Source organism: Manis pentadactyla, chromosome 9 (genome assembly GCF_030020395.1).
Source record: "Manis pentadactyla isolate mManPen7 chromosome 9, mManPen7.hap1, whole genome shotgun sequence".
NCBI classification, from domain to species: domain Eukaryota; kingdom Metazoa; phylum Chordata; class Mammalia; order Pholidota; family Manidae; genus Manis; species Manis pentadactyla.
Window position 1 is genome coordinate 42,301,456 of NC_080027.1, and position 17,547 is coordinate 42,319,002.

General features: G+C 49.4%; 1 protein-coding gene across 1 annotated transcript; it reads right to left on the bottom strand.

Moving 5' to 3' along the window:
* Nucleotides 1–543: 543 nt before the first annotated feature.
* Nucleotides 544–12,048, bottom strand: RHOG (ras homolog family member G). The gene is made up of 2 exons (XM_036904201.2): nucleotides 11,925–12,048; nucleotides 544–1,766 (listed from the first exon to the last, which is right to left on the bottom strand). The coding sequence occupies exon 2, from the start codon at nucleotides 1,696–1,698 to the stop codon at nucleotides 1,123–1,125; it is 576 nt and encodes a 191-aa protein (XP_036760096.2). The 5' UTR covers nucleotides 1,699–1,766; nucleotides 11,925–12,048; the 3' UTR covers nucleotides 544–1,122.
* Between the last annotated feature and the right edge of the window lie 5,499 nt (nucleotides 12,049–17,547).

The window sequence follows — 17,547 nt, forward strand, 5'->3', positions numbered from 1 at the left end:
GCATGGCAAGGTATGATTCCAGTGGCATCCCACTCCTTTTAGGCCTGGAGTCTCCTAAGGTTGGTCTAAGCCCCAGGTTTGGTGAGCAGGAATGACCATGCTATCCCTGTAATGACTCCAAGCCTGGAAGCTAGGATACTGGGGAGAGTCTTGGGTTGGGGCAAAGGCCGAGTTCCAGCCTCAACTGTCAGTAAAGATCTGTCCTAGAGGACAGCTTTCAAATATATGACTGTGAGAGCACTAGCTTGCAGGCTGATGGCTCTTAACCTTTCCCTTTCTGAGCCCTAGATCAGGAAGTTTTTCCTCATACTTTGCATCCCAGTCTACTAGAGAATCTGTGGCTGGGCCCAAGAGCAAGTCTAGCCCCTCCAAGGGAGCCCAGAGCTTTGTTAGGGAAATTGGGGGGTGGGGGGACCACAATGAAGTCTATTGTCTCCTGTTCCCTCTTGCCAGAAACAAAAGGCTCCCAGTCTCTGGGGAGTCCTAGCCCATGCCTATCCTCTACCCAACCCCCAATGCCCAGCACACAGGAGGAGCCAGGGCCACTGGAGACAGGAGGTTTTATTGATGCTGATGGGGGTAGGAAAGGCCCCCAGGAGCCCAAGGGGGCAGGGGGCTGAGTCAGTCAGCAGATGCATTAGGCCTGGACACATGGGGGTACGTTAGGGCACATTCATCTTCTCAGGATTCTGTGGCTCCTTCTTTGGGAAGGGAGAGAACATCTGGAGGCAAGAGCAATTCAGAGAGCAGCGAGGGAGAGGTTAGGGATAGCTGAGAGCTCCTAACCTGAGAAGGCACCACGATAGGCAGCAACATCGGTATAGAAAGCTGGATCAACTGGTCAGTAGAGGAAAATGGGGATGGGGCACTTGGTTGGCTTCTTGGGGAAGGGTCCAACCTCGGCCTGGGTTAGCTCTCAAGAATGCCTGGTGTTCTCCCATGCAGAGTGGGACTGGGCACAAAGACCCTTTCCCTATGGGCCTCTATAAGGAGAAATAGGCATTCAGAGAACTCCCTGGCAAGAGGTGCCAGAATTAGTCCTTAAGGCACAGCTGGGGACAGACAAGGCGCCAAGGCACAACTGGTGGGGGGGCAGGGCAGCCTCCAAGCTGCGTGCCAGGGTCACAAGAGGACACAGGACCGCCCGCGCTTCACTGGCATGGGGTTAAGCACAGCCCGGACAGCCTCAGCAAACACTTCCTTGACGCCGTCCTGCTGCAGGGCTGAGCACTCGAGGTAGCGCACAGCATGGATCTGCTTGGCCAGTGCCTGGCCTTGTTGTGGTGTGATGGGCGCCTGGCCCTGCTCCTTGAGGCGCCGTAGGGTTTCAGGCTGGGCTCTCAGGTCCTTCTTGGTGCCCACTAGGAGGATGGGCACATCTGGGCAGTGGTGGCATACCTCTGGATGCCACTTATGCCGGACATTCTCAAAGGAGGGTGGACTGGCAATGGAGAAACAGATGACAAAGACGTTGGTCTGAGGGTAGGAGAGTGTGCGGAGGCGGTCGTACTCCTCCTGGCCCGCTGTGTCCCACAGGTTCAGGTTCACTGTGCGCCCATCAACTGCACTCTGGGCACTATAATTGTCGAACACCGTGGGGATATATTCTTTGGGGAAGGCGTTAGTTGTGTAGCAGATGAGCAGGCATGTCTTGCCCACAGCCCCATCACCCACCACCACACACTTGATGCTCTGCATAGTGGGCGCAGCTGCTGCAGTGGAGGCAATGCCTCCTTCCCCGTCTGGGCTAGTGTGGATACAGTGACCTACAGATAGACAAGAGGGATGCTCTTGGTTAGGGAGGCTTCTACCCATTAGAGAGAAAGGATGGGGGCATACAGAGGGAATTCAGCTCCTGTTCTCTTAACCTGATACCATCCTACAATCCCATCAAGACAGACCTCAGAAAGACAGATACAAGTGACAGAGATACCCTGAGACCAAGCAAAGATGCTCAGGTATGAGGAGGGAGATTGGCACTATAACGTGTATCCTGTGACACACGTAAATTCTGGTACCAAACTAAGGTCAATTCCTGGTTCTGTTATTTCATGTTTGTGTGACCCTGGACAAATTACTTAACCTCTCTCTATGCCTCAGTTTTCTTAACTGTAAAGTAGTACCTCATTGGGTGGTTGTGAAAATTATGTAAATTAACACACAGGAAGCATTTAGAACAGTGCTTGGTTAAAATAAGCATTCAATAAGTATTAAGTACTTTTGTTTTTTCTCTGGCAGTATAGACACAAAAAGTGGGTGCACAAATAAAGGGATCTACCAGTTTTAACTCCAAACCTAACATCTTGCCTGCCGAGTGCAAACCAGAAGGTGTACTCTAGTTGCTAAATAAGGAATACCCAGGCTGGCAACTCAGTGCAGGGGAACACTGCAGACTGAGCCAGGGCTGGGATTTGGCCTGGAATCTGGGTATGTAATGATGTACAAGGCAGAGGCTGTGGCTCTCAGACATCAGCATCTCCTCTGAAGACCCTTGGTGGGGTGAGGTAGGTCCTCAAAGTCTAGCCAACAGGGATGAACAGAAGAATAAGACAACTTGATTTTCCCCTTAGTCTTCTGCCCCTTTCCTGAGACCATGATGGCATGTGCCTCTGAAGAATTTCAGAAAGTTCCAAACTCTTGGATAGAAAACAGAATGCCATTAAAAAGCACTATCACTGAGAACACATGCTGGGGTCACTGGCCGGGGACTCTATAATCACAGCTCCACCAACCAGTCATGCATGATCTCGGGCAACATATTTAAGTTTCCTGAGCCTCAATTTTTTCATCTGTACAATGAGGATAATCTTTCCTATTGTGTTAGAATTGCTTAGAACATGAAATGAGCTAATGTGTAGAAAGTGTCTGGCATGAGGTGTGGCACATAGGAAATACCAAATAAACAGCTGTTGTAATTATTAGTTTGGTAAGTATGAGAGAAGGTTTCCCAGGTCTATCCATTACTCTGGTCCCCTCTGCAGCTCACAGGGCCTCAGGGTGAGGAACTGCTCTTCTGAGTTCTGGAATAGAACAGAGCTTCCGGAAACCCTGTGATTATTTATATTGCTGTGGCAAGGGTCCTCTTCTCATTGGCTACTTCCTCTTGGCCATGGGGGACTTTTCCTGGCCAGTATGTGACTTCCTTTCTCTGACTCCCACAGTCAAGTCCCTGCTCCGTGAGAGGGGACAGCCCTGTTTCAGACACACCCAGATCTCTAAGTATGCCTTGCACCACCTAAGCACTATCACCCCTGGTCCATTTTTTCCATTTCACTTTACACACTGCAAGACTGTACTCTGGTCCAAGAACCCCATATCCCCAGCCTGACCTCTCAACCACTGGTTTAAAAGCCTCAAGAATCCAATGTGGGGGAGTGGGTGAATCCCCCACTGGGAAGCAGAAAAAGAACCCTGGTGGTGTGGGAACTGCAGAGGACCCAGGGCTTGGTCCTATCTCCCTGGGGACCAGCTAGGAGGGAAATGGTTTAACTCTATGAAGGTTGCTTCTCTGGTTTGCATTACAAGTATTTCCATTTTATTTGCATGAGTAATTGTATGTGTTCAACTTCAGAAGAGAGGATAGAGGGCCTCTGGGAAATGGGTCTGGGAAGGAGATAAGGGCCCTCTAGGGCAGTGGAGACTGGAAATCAAGAGACCTAACATAAGCCATAAACCCAGCTCTGCTCTGCTGCTGACTCACTGCAACCATGCAGGAGACACCCTCTCTGGGCCTCAGTTTCCCAATCCATGAAATTCAAAGGAAAATGCCCATGACAGGAGAACTAGGTGTATTAAATGAGACATCAAGAGCTTGGAAGCAGGGGAGAGGATGATGGGAGTAGGAAATGCCCCAGGAGCACATGGTTGGGGGTTGGGTAAGAGGGCTGAGTCAGTCAGCAAATGCATAAGGCCTGGAACATGGGGACAAGTTAGGGCACATTCATCTTCTCAGAAGTATGTGTCTTATTCCTTAGGGAAAAAAACAGAGCATCTTAGTGAGGGGGCTGTCGGGGGGTGTTGGTGCCAATGCTTGTGTCCAGTGGATTATCTGGGAACCCTGGCATTTCGAGAGAACTTCAGAGTCTATAAATCTTTAGTTCCACACACAGCAGGAGAGAGGGTGTGGCAGCATGACTGGGACCTCTTCCCCTACAAGCTCAGCACTGGGCTGACCCAGGCAGGAAGGCAAGGAGGGAACTCTGACCAGCAGTCACAAGGCCCCAGAGAGCAATCAGTAAAGCAGCCCTCAAAGGAGCTGGGAGGGAGAGGGTGGCTTCCGACCTGGCAAGGGAACAGGGACTGACACCGGAAAAGGATCCTGAGTGAAGTGGTATCCAGGAACAGGCAGGGCTGAGGCAGTGTGGTAGAGGGCCAAGAGCACTGGGTACCTGAATCTGACCTCTTGAGGCCATCTACTGACGCTGCTCCTTTTAAAAAACCCTCACAGGGCACAACCCTTTATAGATCACATGATATTGTGTTATCTGATCCTTAACAGCAACCAATTGATAGTATTCCTATTTACAGATAAAGAAATAAACTCAGAGCAGTTAAGTACTCCAACCGTACACAGCTAGTTAGCATGGAAACCAGGATTTAAACCCGTTTTATGATCTGGAGTCCTGTTTTTCCCTCAAGTGTCACACAGCCTCCAAGTTACCCCTTACCATCTGACTGTCACCTTAAGCAAGTAAGTTACTTCCCTTCCTGGACCCTGTTTCTTCACCTGTACCACAAGAGTGATAATATTTGTCCTCCATGTCTCAAAGGGCAGCAGTGAGGATCCCCAAGTATGGGAATTAATGTGCTTTGTAAACTGGGAAGTGCTGTGCACACAGCAAGTGATAAGAGCAAGGTTTTTCATCCCAAGTGACAGGAAGCACTGAGTGTGCAGGCGTCCGACTGGTGGCATCAGCCCAATTCTCTCTATCCTCAGACCCTTATCCTCTTTCCAAAGACAACTCTTTTCTCTGAAATCTTATGGCCTGAACTGGGTCAAGTAAGTTCTCACATCTCGTTTGAGGGCACATGCTAATAGGTAGTCTAACTTGTGCTACACAGGAAGAAGGGATAGGATTTGCAGGAGGCAAAACAAGAACAGTGGCCTGCTGATGGGGACCAACTGTGACTTATTCACTAGGTGCCTTTTTTTTTCTCTAAAGAACTTTTGTTTAGTAAATTAATGTTTGCAGATCTGAATAGTATTAGCTAAATTACAATGACTTGTTCTGGTTATATATTGCCAACTGAATTCAGATCATGTCTGGTGCCTCATGTTAGGGTTCAGAGTTCTTCATAATCTGGTAGGAGTTTTGTTGGAGTCAAGATAGATCTGGGTTTAAATCCTACTTCTGCCAGTTATAAGCTAAGTAGCAGTACCAACTTTATATGGTTGTTATAAGGATTAAGTATGTTGATATGCAATACATACATGTACAAGGTAGGTACTTTGCAAACGTGAGTTCCCAGCTACCTGTTCCAGAGGGGTCTTCACTTTTCTCTGTACACAAGATCATACTTGCCTCTGAACTTATTCTTCTGTCCTGCCATTTTCTCTCCCATCTCAAATCTTCCTGACTCAAGGACTAGCTTAAGTCTCACAGGGCTCAAGAGACTACTGAATTCTTTCTTCAAACTTACATAGCATGCCACCCCTTTTAACCCTTCTTCAGCTCCATGTGATTTTCCTCTAATAATCATACATTAGTTTCCTAATTTGTGGATGTCCCCCTAGTCCTGAAGCTTGAGCCTCTCTCAACTCCCCCTGAGAAAAGCTGAGTATAGGGCTGGGCACATAGGACTGTGGCAACTACTGCCTTGTAATTGGATTGCTTCTACACCCACTACTGAGACCTGGATAGACACCTCAGAATGCCAGAACTGGACAACATCCCCACAGCCGACACTGCAATGCTGAATCTTTTTGGACAGCAATGGCGGCAAAAGCTGTGACTGGGACAGGCAAACATCTCTACCCCTAGGACCGACTTGACCTGGCTCTGGCAGGGAGCATAGCTCATAGGGTGTGTGTGGGGTGCTAAACCTGTCTTAGTGTGGTCCTTGGAGCCCAGCTTGCACCTAGCGGGGCCTGGTCTTGGGGTGTGGCCCAGGCTGGCCCAGAATGGGGGAGGGAAAGGAAGCAGTGGATTGCCTGATTGCCAGATCTCTGTGGCAGTTACAGCAGGGGAAGTGTCCCAACTGGGAGTGGGGGAGGGGAGATAGGCCCTAAGAGACAGGGTGTGTGGCAGCAATGGGAACTTACTACAGCCTTCGAACTTGTCTCCCAGACATGGGGCTCCCCGTCTGTAGCCCTTCCCGAAACTCATTCTACCTCTAATCCACCTCTGGGCATTCCTATCCTAAGCTCTGGTCATGTCACATTGATTCCCTATAAGCAGCCTCCACGTTTTCTTCCCAAAACACATCAAGCAGCAGTTATTTGCTGTCCCTGTGGGAATCCAGTATTTCTTCCCCATTTCCATACTCCAACCCCCACTCAGCAGCTCAGAAGGCTCCAGTTGCCTCAAGGGACCTCCCTCCCCCTTTGGTCCTCCAGAATCAAGCACCATGCCACCTCTTCCAAGAAAGTTTTTATAGATCACTCAAGTCACAGATGCCTTACCCCACCCCATGTCTGGTCCCTGTTTCTCTCACAGGCACAGTCTGTCTTGCGTCACATGGAGGATGATCTGAATCTTATCTCTTGTCACTAAACTAGGAAGGCCTAGAGAGCAAGGTCCTGGCTGATCCGTCTCCCTAGGCTGAGCGCAGCATACAGTGGCTGTCAATAAATAGCCAAATGAACCCAATCTGTCCTTTCAGGTCTTTGCACATGGGAGTTCTCTTTCTGGAATTCTGCTCTACCCCCTCCTCTCTCCCCACCTTCAGAGCTTCCCAGTCTTTCAGGGTCCAGTTCTGTTCCCCAGCTTCTCCAGGACATCACAGCAACCCCCTCTCCTGCCCTACCTTCCCCAGCACTGTTCATACTGTTCACGGCACTGAACTAACTGGATGCCTTATGAGGAGGGAAGTCTGTCCTTTTTACTTCCAGAAGCCCAGCAGAGGGCTGAGCAAAAGCTTAGACTCACACCCATCTCCCTTGTCAATCCAGATTTTGTTTCTGGGACAGGGAAGAGCCTCCATGCCCAGGAGACACAAGACAAGGTCAAGCAACTTCCTCCTCCCCAAAGAGTATAATTTAGGGTAACAAACACAGTCTAGATTGCCCTGTCCTCAACTGGAAGGGTGAGGGGACAATGCGGAGCACAGCTAGCCGAGAGGTGAGGAGGAAGATGGATAGGAAAAGCTAAGGACTGGGAATATATGAAGCCCTTGGTCAAGGGTCAGGGTCAGTGTTGGAAACAGCTCCAGTCAAGTCTATTCATGTATTTACTTTGAAGGAAGGGATGGAGGCGAGGTGATATAAAGAGATTCAAAGGGGCTGCAGCTGACTGCAGCTGGGCTAGGAGGAGGAAGCTGGGGGAGACGTGAGGTCACTATGGGACTGGGACCAGGCCAAGGCTTGAGTCTTTCTTCTCTTTCTTCCCCTTCTCCCCATCAGCAAGGACAGAACCCAAGAGAGCCTAGTTCCCAGCCTTAAAAAAAACTCCACACTGGAAAATCTTCACCTCTTGGCCCTTTGGCCGCTGCAGAGGATCCTGCACTGCAGCAGGTGAGAGTGAGTTGATTCTGCCCACTAGGCGCAGGAAGTGGGGGTACACAAGACAGTCACAGCTGGGAAGGCTGTGGAGGGGTGAGACCCTCTCACCAAGTCTCAATTCCCTTCTTTCTTCTCTCACCATTCAGCACAAGGGTGAGCCCTAGGGTCCGGGCAGCTCTGGCTGGGGGAGCTAAGGAGACTGTCCCCTCCCCCACGGGGCAGCATAGAGGAAGGCTCAACACTTGTTTCCTGGCCCCTCCTCTCTGCACAGCAGCTCTGCAGCCCTGGGCCCAGGAAAGGCCTGTGAAGTGGTACTTCCTCACCTCTGCTCATTTCACAGGAGGCTGTACAGAAGTGCCATCCTCTAATCCTGCCTCCCCCACCTGAAAACACCCACAGAGACACCCAGGGCCGCAGGGCCCTTCAGCCCCACCCCAGGCCTGAGGGGGTTTCCACAAGGGAAAAAACATCAGGGAGGAAACTCCGGCATCTATTTTCCACCGTCAGTGGGGCAGAGCTGGAACAGGCACAGGGTACTCCCCCATCCTGCTGTCCGCTGTCAACATCCCCACCACTCTCTGCCCTCTTTTCTTCTCTCAATCTGTAAGAATCCTTGTGCTTTGGGGAAAGGGGCCACAGTTCTTATCCTGGACAGATTACCTAGAGACTACTCAGGCCTGTCTGTTGGAGGCTGGAGCGAGACCTGAGGGCACTGCTCTGTGGAGCGTCTGGGGGGAGGCGAGTCAGAGCTATCAGTATCCTGTATGCTCTTTGGGTGTGTTGATAGGCAACTCCTTATGTTGAAGCTGAGCCCCAAGAGACAAAGTTGAGGAGGGTAATACAGAGTTGGGAGCAAATCCAGGATAAGGACCTGGGTATCCTAACCTCCAGCCAGATGTCACTTCCACAAAGCAGAGAAGGTGAGGATTGTTACCCAGGCCTGAGAATGGGCCCATCTCTCTAACCCCATTCAGGAAGACCCTACCATGGTTTATCCCTTCAGGAAACAGGCCAAAGGGGTCAGGGTGATGTTGGGACTGTTTTGCTTCCAAGTTCCAAAGCTCTCATGCCTAGACCATACTGAGGCATTCATGATTTAGAACTGACATTACTGGACAGACAGCCACCCTTGCCTGCCGCAGCTGAGGATCTCCTTCTCTAGGCTCTAGTTCCTGGGGAGATGCTCTCCCCCCATGATATGAGGACAAAAGGGGAAGCTAGACTCTGGACAGGAAAACCAATCTGTTCTGGGGAGGTGGCCCAGGCTTTGTCTTTGGTTTCCCTCTTCATGGACCCCTACAAGTGTCACCACTAGTGAGTGGGTCTGTACTGTATATGGAGGGAAGGGGGGGTGGCCTTCAGTCTGTGCCCAGGCCCCATCTTTCCAGTTGCCCAGCCATCCACATTCTAACATCTTCCCAACTGTTTCACTATAGCCACAACTCTCAAATATCCCTCCGCATGACCCCCTAAAAGTTACACCAACCACCTCATCTTCCCTGACACTGTGATAGAAACACTCTCCATATCCTAGATTCCCAACCAGGATATGTGACAATCTCACACCAACCACTCCTTTTCATGTCACGACCTTGATTATATTTCATTAGACAAAAAACCTTAATGGCAGCCTCCTAGGTTACAGGCACTTCCACCCCTCATGATATTTTCTCACTTAGATCCCTTCCACCTTGGTCATAATTTTCTAGCAATGACTTTTGAGCTAATGAAATTAGGGCCAGATCTTGCCTGGGAGAACCTCTGTATCATCCATCCTATCTTTACCTTTTGAGCCTGTACGTTGCTCAGTTATAAAGAATCTTAAATAAGTACTGGTTTGGCAGGTGGGGAGTCAGGGCTCCTGGATGGTTTTTTACTGAGCTGTGATGTTTGGAAAGTGCCTTGCATGTAGTAGTTACCTTCCCTGAACTAGGATTTTATGCAGGTCCCTGGGATTTCCTCCTGGGGCCAAACCCCCTATACCTCCCAGAAATGAGAGTAGGAGAGACAGGTGGGTGGCAGAGGGACAATTCATGGGAGAGGGACAACTGTGAGAAGGAAGAGGACAGAATGAGAAACAGGGATAACCCTTAAATCTAGCTGTGCTTGGGAATCCCCCAAAAGTAGCACTTGCTCCCCTCTACTTCTGTTTTCTTTCTAGTGGAGAGAAATGAATAGAGTAGACCTGAGGAGACAAGACAGAAGCAGAACTTCTTAGCATACATCCTAAAGGCTTGACGAAGGAGCTCTAGAATGGTGACAACAGGAGCTTATAGAGCCAGGCTGGACTGAAGCTAGATGTTTGGAGAAATTCCTGAAAGATGGAGTAGGGTCGTAATTGAGAGGGGGAATATTCAGGATGCCTGAAGACAGAGGGGTCAGCAGAACTCCAGAGGGCTTCCCGGTCACCAAGGCCCTGATACAGCCCAGGGCATGTGGGTTCCCAGCCTGAACAGGCCCAAAGGCAGCAGGGAAAAGGGGCAAACATCTTTGCTTTACACTCCTCTTCTCCTGAACTAAAAAGAAAACAGCTAAGATTGAAATCGATCAGATTTCGTCTTCCCTCCAAATCCTGCATTGCCCTTCTCCCTTTCCTTCCGTCACACCTAGCTTACATGGTCCCATTCTCCCCACAAGACAGACAGTGGTTGATCCAGTAAGCACTGGAGTCAGACACCTTCAGGCTGTCTGTCCCCTGGCCTTGCCTGTTGATCAAGCACCCAAGGGTTGGGGTTTTATTTCCCACAGCCTCTCTCACCAGTCTTATTCCTGTGTCACTCTACCCTGACTGCTACAGACTGCTTCCTCCTACCTAACCACAACCTCACCCACTGCAGGTTCCCTTCATTCTGCTGGCTTCCCCTGGTCTGGGCTCTCTCAAGACTGAGGGCCGTTATTTTGTCTCCAAGAGATAAAGATGTACAGACACACACTTGCATACATATATACATAGAGAGGTTTTCCAGCCCTTTAATTATCTCTATCACTGGGAGGTTGCAGCCTGCCTTGAGCCAGGGAGATTTGAAAAGGTTCCCAAACCAAAGATCCTGACTCCAAAGCTGGAGATAAGAGTATGAAAGGGAAAGAGATGGAGGGATTGAGAGGAACGAGGGGAGATGGAAAAAGCAAGAGGGCGGATGTGTGTGCAGGAGCTAGAAAGTGGACAGAGGGGCAGGGTAGATGAGAGGTCTGGGCCGAGGCATGACTGTGTGTTTTGGGGAAAAAAGACTGAAGAGGATGTAAAAGGGTGATGCAGAGTCTGCCACTCTGAAGAAATGGAGGAAAACAGAATGCATAGAATTCAGGTACTAACAATGGTGGGGAAAGACTAGTTGCTGGCTCCCAATCATTTCCCAAGGCCAGAGCCCTGACTGCCTCCTAGAAGCCTCATCCTATCTCCCAAACATAGTCGCCGTCTCAGTGATGCCATCTTGTCAGGACTATCAGTAAGTATCTCTGAATGAGAGTTCTTCTACCTCTAGTCGCAGGACAAGACCAGGCCCTTTCCTTGCAGTTTTTCCCCAAAAGAGCCAGGCCAGGCACTGGTCTTATAGGCGCAGTGGATATTTGCTAACTAAATACCTGTTGCTTATTTCAGGGATGGAGAGGTTGCGTCGCAAAAAGCAGACTTACAGAGAGGATTGGGGCCAGCGTGGCTTACCAACACCCCCACCCCCCGCCCCCTCCGCCCTCCTGAGTGTAGAGGACCTTAGGCTGCAGTCTGTTGAGTGTGGGTCTAGATTGGCATCGATCTTCCTGGAAGGGAGAGCTTTCTCAGCAGTCTAGGGCTTCCGAGACCACAGTCACCGCCCCCTGCCCCCATCTCAATCTCACAAGTGCCACAGCTGCGGGGCAGAGGCAGCACCTTCTTCAGCCCTGAGGCCTCCTCCCCTCACACACTTCGGAGCACCCACCGTAACTTCTAAGGGCACCCCACCTTTGAGTCCCATCTCCCAGCTCCGAGCTCACCCACTTCAGAGACTTTTCTCTCAGAGCGGGAGACCCTCCGATCTCAGGGACCCTCGCGGCTCCCAGGAGCGGGTACGGCAGCGCTCGGTACAGGAACCCACCCTCACCCAGCCGCCGCCGGCTCGCAGTGGACCCCGTCCCCGCCCCGCCGGCCGCGCCCGCCCAACTTGGAGTGAGCCGAGCACCTCCTGTTCGCGGCCCCACCAAGCAAACTTCCCGGGCCCGCGCCTGCTCGCAGGCCAGCCGGGATCCCCTACCCCGGACCCCCAACCTGCCGGCCGGCGCCGAACCTCACCTGGTGCCCTCCCCGCCGCGGGGGAGCTGGGGGCGGCGGCAGCGGCTCCGGGCTCGAGAAGGAAGTGAGAGCGGGCGGCCGGAGGAAGTTGGGGGGTGGGGGCGGCGGGGGCGGGGCGCGGGGGGGCGGGCCCCAACCACCAGGAAGTCCGAGGGCTGGGCCCCCGCCCCTGGTCTCCCTCTGCGGTCCTTGCCCCCGGCCCGACGTGGGCCCCTCACCCTAGCTCTCTGCCTCTGAGGCCCTTAAGGTCAGTCCTCCACGTCTCCTCCTAGCTACCCCTACCCCAAAAGAGGCGGTAGCCTAGGCACTAGGCTTTTGTCTCCCTCTGTATCTCGCCCCCACCAACCCGCGCGGGAAGATGCTGAGAATAGGTACCTCTGGGCCTGCTTACTCCCGTCAAGCCCAGGGATCGAGCGGTGGTCTAGGACTGGGGGTTGGCCAGAATGGATCAGGCTGGGGCAGTCCCCGCCCCTGCCCCGGGCCCCGGGGAAGTGCGGGGTGGTAGTGATTCAGCGATGGGAAGGCCCCAGACCCCTGGGGAGGGTGCGGAGACTGGGGGAAGGGAGGCTGGCGTCAGCACCCGGGGAGAGACAAGATCAGCAGAGGCGCCGGCGGAGCGCGGGCCCCCAAAACAGGATGTCGTGTAGTCGTTCCGCAACCAGTAGCTCGATGCGCCTGAGCTCTGGGGAGGGGGCGGGGCGGATGGAAGACGTGGGGCTCCCCTCGCCCCCTCTTCTCGCCTGGGCGTGCAACTGCTTGGGGATGAAGGGCCGCACCCAGGCCTGAGATCCTGTCGGGCCCTGGGGACTGGAGGGTGGGCGGACTCGTGCGCGCCCTCTGGTGCTTCTGCTCCTAGGCCTTGTGCGTGGAGTTCTGACTTAAGAATGCATGTCTTTCGTTCAACACAAACTTTCTGAGCGCTTGTCAAATGCAGAGCTAGGTGCTGTGGAGGGAAACTGAGGGGCGTTTAACACAGGCTCCCTGTCTCCAACAGAATTTCCAGATATAGGAAGAACAACTCCGTAAAAAAATAGCTTACTCTTTATGAGCCTCCATTCTTTCTTTGGCAAAATGGAATATTCTCTCCTTGGTCCTGTAGCGAAGATAACATGAGAATGGATGTAAAAAGCCGGCTGTTAATGCCTGGCTCAAAGTAAACACTCAACAAATGCCTTAAAAAAATTCATATTCTTAAGAATGAGTTCCCTAAGCATAATGTGCCTACCCTTATCTTTGGATCTTTGCCCATTCTTTTCCCTCTGCTTGACGATCCTATATGATATGGACGGCCATTCAAAATCGACTCAGTCTTTCACAATCTGGCCTTAAAGAACTATTCCTCACCTGGCTGCCATCATCCCCCTTTCAGCAACATACACGTGTGCACACACACATACACATACACCACCTCATGCATGCATTTGCTAGACTTTCACAGTGCTGTCCAGTGGAAATATGTGGCAAGCTATATATGTAACTTAAGATTTTCTAGTGATAACATTAAAAAACAAACAAACAGGTAAGTTTAATTTTAATAATACATTCTACTTAGTCCAACATATCCAAAATATTCAATATGTAATCAACAGAATAATTATTGATTATGAAAATGAATATACATTATTTTGTACTAAGTCATTGAAATCTGGTGTGTGTTTTACACAGACAGTACACCTGAATTATGGCTAGACAAAATTTCAAGTGCTCAAACAGTACATGTAGCTAGTGGGTATACTATGGGACAGCGAAGTAAGAGCCTTTGTGAGATTCAGACCGGTAAATGGCTGAGTAGATCAATTCATTCTACATGATCCTTCTGGGGAAGCTACCCTTGGCCATCCTCCCTCCCTCCCAGCAGAGTTGAGGGTCTCTCTCCACCCCACAGCACTTCAGACAAACTCCTCTCTGTGAAGAAGAGGACAGCAGGAAGAGCAAGGAGAAAATCTGATTTGCCTCCATACTCTACTGGGAGCACATGGCTGGTGCTTGGCATTGATGATAAAGAAGGATTGTGAGTTTCCATAAAAGACAAGGTTAAGTGGAGGACTACATTCTAAAATGGCTTCTCTGAAGCCATTAAAAATTGTGTCCCGGAATAAAGGTTTTTGAGCTGTGTTCCTAAAGTTCTCTTTCTAGGAATTGAGGGCAGGAAAATAGTGGGACTCTGGTCTCTCTTTCCTTCAGCCAGACTTAGTTCACCTTAATCTAATTTGTGAACTAGAGTTCTGGATAAACATTCATTTAAAAAAAGTTTCCTGCAAAAAATATTTGAAAATCAATTTTAGAAGCATAGTGGTAAAAGCAGGGTATACATTAGGTGTAGTAGACCAAAAGCCTGCATTGGCAGCCTGGGGGCAGACTGCATTTCCTGAGCCCTTGGTCTTGGGGATGCCTTACCCTGGTTCAGCTTGCTTAGGTGGAAGGACCTGACTTGACCTTGAAGATTTCATGGTCTAGTGGGATATGGCACTGCTACATGTGAAGCAACCTGAAAAAGAGAAGAGACTTGGGCTATGCTTCAGAAGACTTGAAATCTAGTCTTCATTCAGCCAGAATGGCCAGTGAAACTTTAAGCTAGGCCTCACTCCTTTCTAGGTCTCAGACTCCTCCACTGGAAAACAAGAATTTGAGCCAATGATATCTTTGAGCTCTGACCTATGATACACTCTTCAGAATAATAATTAAGTAGGTAAGGCTTATGCATGTAGCATATTGCTCAGAGTTCTTTAAAACCATTCAAGTCATCTTGCTTTGTGCTCTAGTTAATTGTATCTGTGCCTAATGTCTGTCTCCCCTCTGAGTGTAAGTCCTTTGAGGTTATATCTGATTCATCTGTGTCCACCCACTGGGCCTGGCACAGGTAGGCTTGAGCACACGTTTGCCTTTAGTATACAATGTGGAATAAAGTTGCCTTAATAAAGCATTATGTAGGACCATCAGAGGCCAGGTGACTTGGAGCCACTTTTATGGCATAGATATAGGAAGAGCCAGTAAGGCCAGAGGAGAGGGAGACAGTTAGACAGACAAGGAGGAAAAGGATGCTGAGCTGAAGAGGGCATAGCTCCAGATGGGATATATTTTCTTCCTGCTCTCTCGCTTGTTTTTCCTGAATAGATGAGTTCTTGGTAGGTGGTGTACATTTATGCTTACAAGCAGCTTAGAGACAAGGACACTGAGCTGGGGCATTCAGAAGTGAGACAACATATGGAAGTATTTGGTGGTGGTAGAATAGGGCAATCACAGAAGATTCTGGAGTCAAACAGTCCAGGATTCAAATCCGGGTTGTACCACTTAACATTGCAACCTTTGACAAGCCATATGATCTCTCTCATTCATTCCTCGAACAAATATTTATTGAAAATCTCTGGGCTGGGTATAGAGTCACACACCACAAGTCCCTATCCTGATGTAACTAGCAGGGGAGATAGATCTTAAACAGGTAATCTTGCAAAGGTATAGACTGCTATAAGACCATATAATAGAAACATTCAGTTTCATTTTAAAATGGGAATGACAATACTGTTTGCTTTGTGGGATTATGAGAATTAAATGAGATAGTTCAAGTGGAGCATTTAGCAGATTGCCCAGGGTACAATAAATAAACATTGATTTCTCCATAAGCCCATGACTCAGTTTCCCTGATAGAGCAGGGGGGATACAGAGAGGAGGAGGAGAAAAGCCCTGAGCTGATACCCCCTGCCATGGTGTCTTCCCAGCCTAGTCCTCACTGAGCTCCAACTCCTATAGCTCACCATGGGCCCACAAGGTTCTTCTGCTCAGTCACAATCCATCCTCTTCAGGCTAACCCTAAATCTGCATTCTTCTTTGTCTCTGATATGGCACTAGTGGGTGTCAGACACTCATCTACCAAGAGGAATAAAATCAAACATTTAAAAACCCTACTGAATGGGACTCAGCCTTCTTGGGATTCTTGATTCCTTGGTCTTCCCTCTCAGCCTACCTGAGGAATAGAAGTAGGAGTCTCCCCTTCATTATGTCCCTTTGTTGCTTCCCCCAAAGGCAAGCAAATGCCCCATTTAGTGACAGGGAAGATGATGGGCAAGGCAGGAGATAGCAGAAAGAACAGAGGAAGTGACAAATGAAACAATCTTCTAGAGTCCTGTCTTCTCACCTGTCATTCCTGATTTCCTCTGAGGAGCTAACTGGATGGTGGGAGGAGGGACACAGGGCATGCCCTATTTTCCAGGAGGGTCCCACCTCCCAGGCAACAGAACAATTATCTGTCTGCCTCCAAGACACCTTTGCATCTTTGAGGTTCTCCAAAGTGGGTGGTACCCAAGTCATCTGGCATAATCCCCTCTAGGAAGTTCTTCCTATTTCAGCCCTGCTGTGTTCCAGGAGTCACTCAGCTTGCCCAGAGTGCCACAACAGAGCCAGGATGTAAATCTAGTCAGTCTAATTCCAGAACCCCTTACTCTCACCCCATCTGTGAGCCTCTCTCTGCACAGCCCCTCTTAACAGCTTTAGGCAGTCATTTGTCCCTCTTCTGTACTTCCTCACCTGACCCTGTACCAATTCTGTTCAAGACATCAACAAGTACTAATTATTCTTCACATGTATGTATTTCCCCTAAAAACCCAGCTCTTTCAGAGTTATGAACAGGTGCTCAGTAAATATTAAATGAATGAATGGACATTGGTAGTAAAATTCTAGAACTGATTCTGGGAAGAGATGATTCTCATTGTGAAACTAGCCTGGGAAGAGTTGTTAAAAGCCAAGATCTCTCTCCTCATTTCCTACCCAGCAAGACCCTGAGGCAGCTTCTCAGTGATAATGATACTTGCTATTTTTGGACACCAGGGAGCGCCACTTATAACAGCTCAAACTCCCGGATTCCTAAACTTTTCTGAGCAGCAGATTTAGGACTCTTATTACACTTCTATTGAAGATTCTCTCAATTTTCAAATGAAAATTATTTGTGACCAGAAATCCTGTGGTGTAGAGGAAGGACAGCTAGCCTGCTGTACAGAACACACATTATTCATTCATTCCTGATTTCCTTGAGTACCAGCTATGTAGTGGGTAAAGTCCTACCTGGGGAGAATGTAAAGATCAAAGAAAAGCAATCCTTGATAACCTCAGAGGCTAACGGGGAAGATAGATACTTATTAGATAATCATAGTCCAATTATACAAATACTCCAAGGTATAGCAGAAAACCAGAGAGACAGTCAAGGAGGTGCCAAAAAAAGGAAAGCGAGACTTTTGAGTTGGGTCTTTTATATTTTTTTGACTAATCATAAGTTCATTTTGGTTCATGCTGTGCTGTCATCATTGGTCAAGGCGTGTGTACTTCTATTTTCCTAAGCTGAGATCTGAAGTATTGAGAGGAAATTCCAAAGGAGGAGAGCCTGATGTGGTTGCCACTTCATCTCCTCAGCCTCAATTTCCTCATCTATAAAATGAGCATAGCCTCTGTCTTATCGAGCAGAGCTCGTTTGAGGAAAAGATGAGATAATAGATGTGAAAGCTCTTGTAAATAGTGGAATAGAGGCATAAGAATTTTTATTCCAATTTGATTTAACCAACATCCACAGAATATCTGTTAGGAGCAAGGCCCTAAGAGCGATTCAAAGAAGATACACCTGAAAGGCATGTGGTAA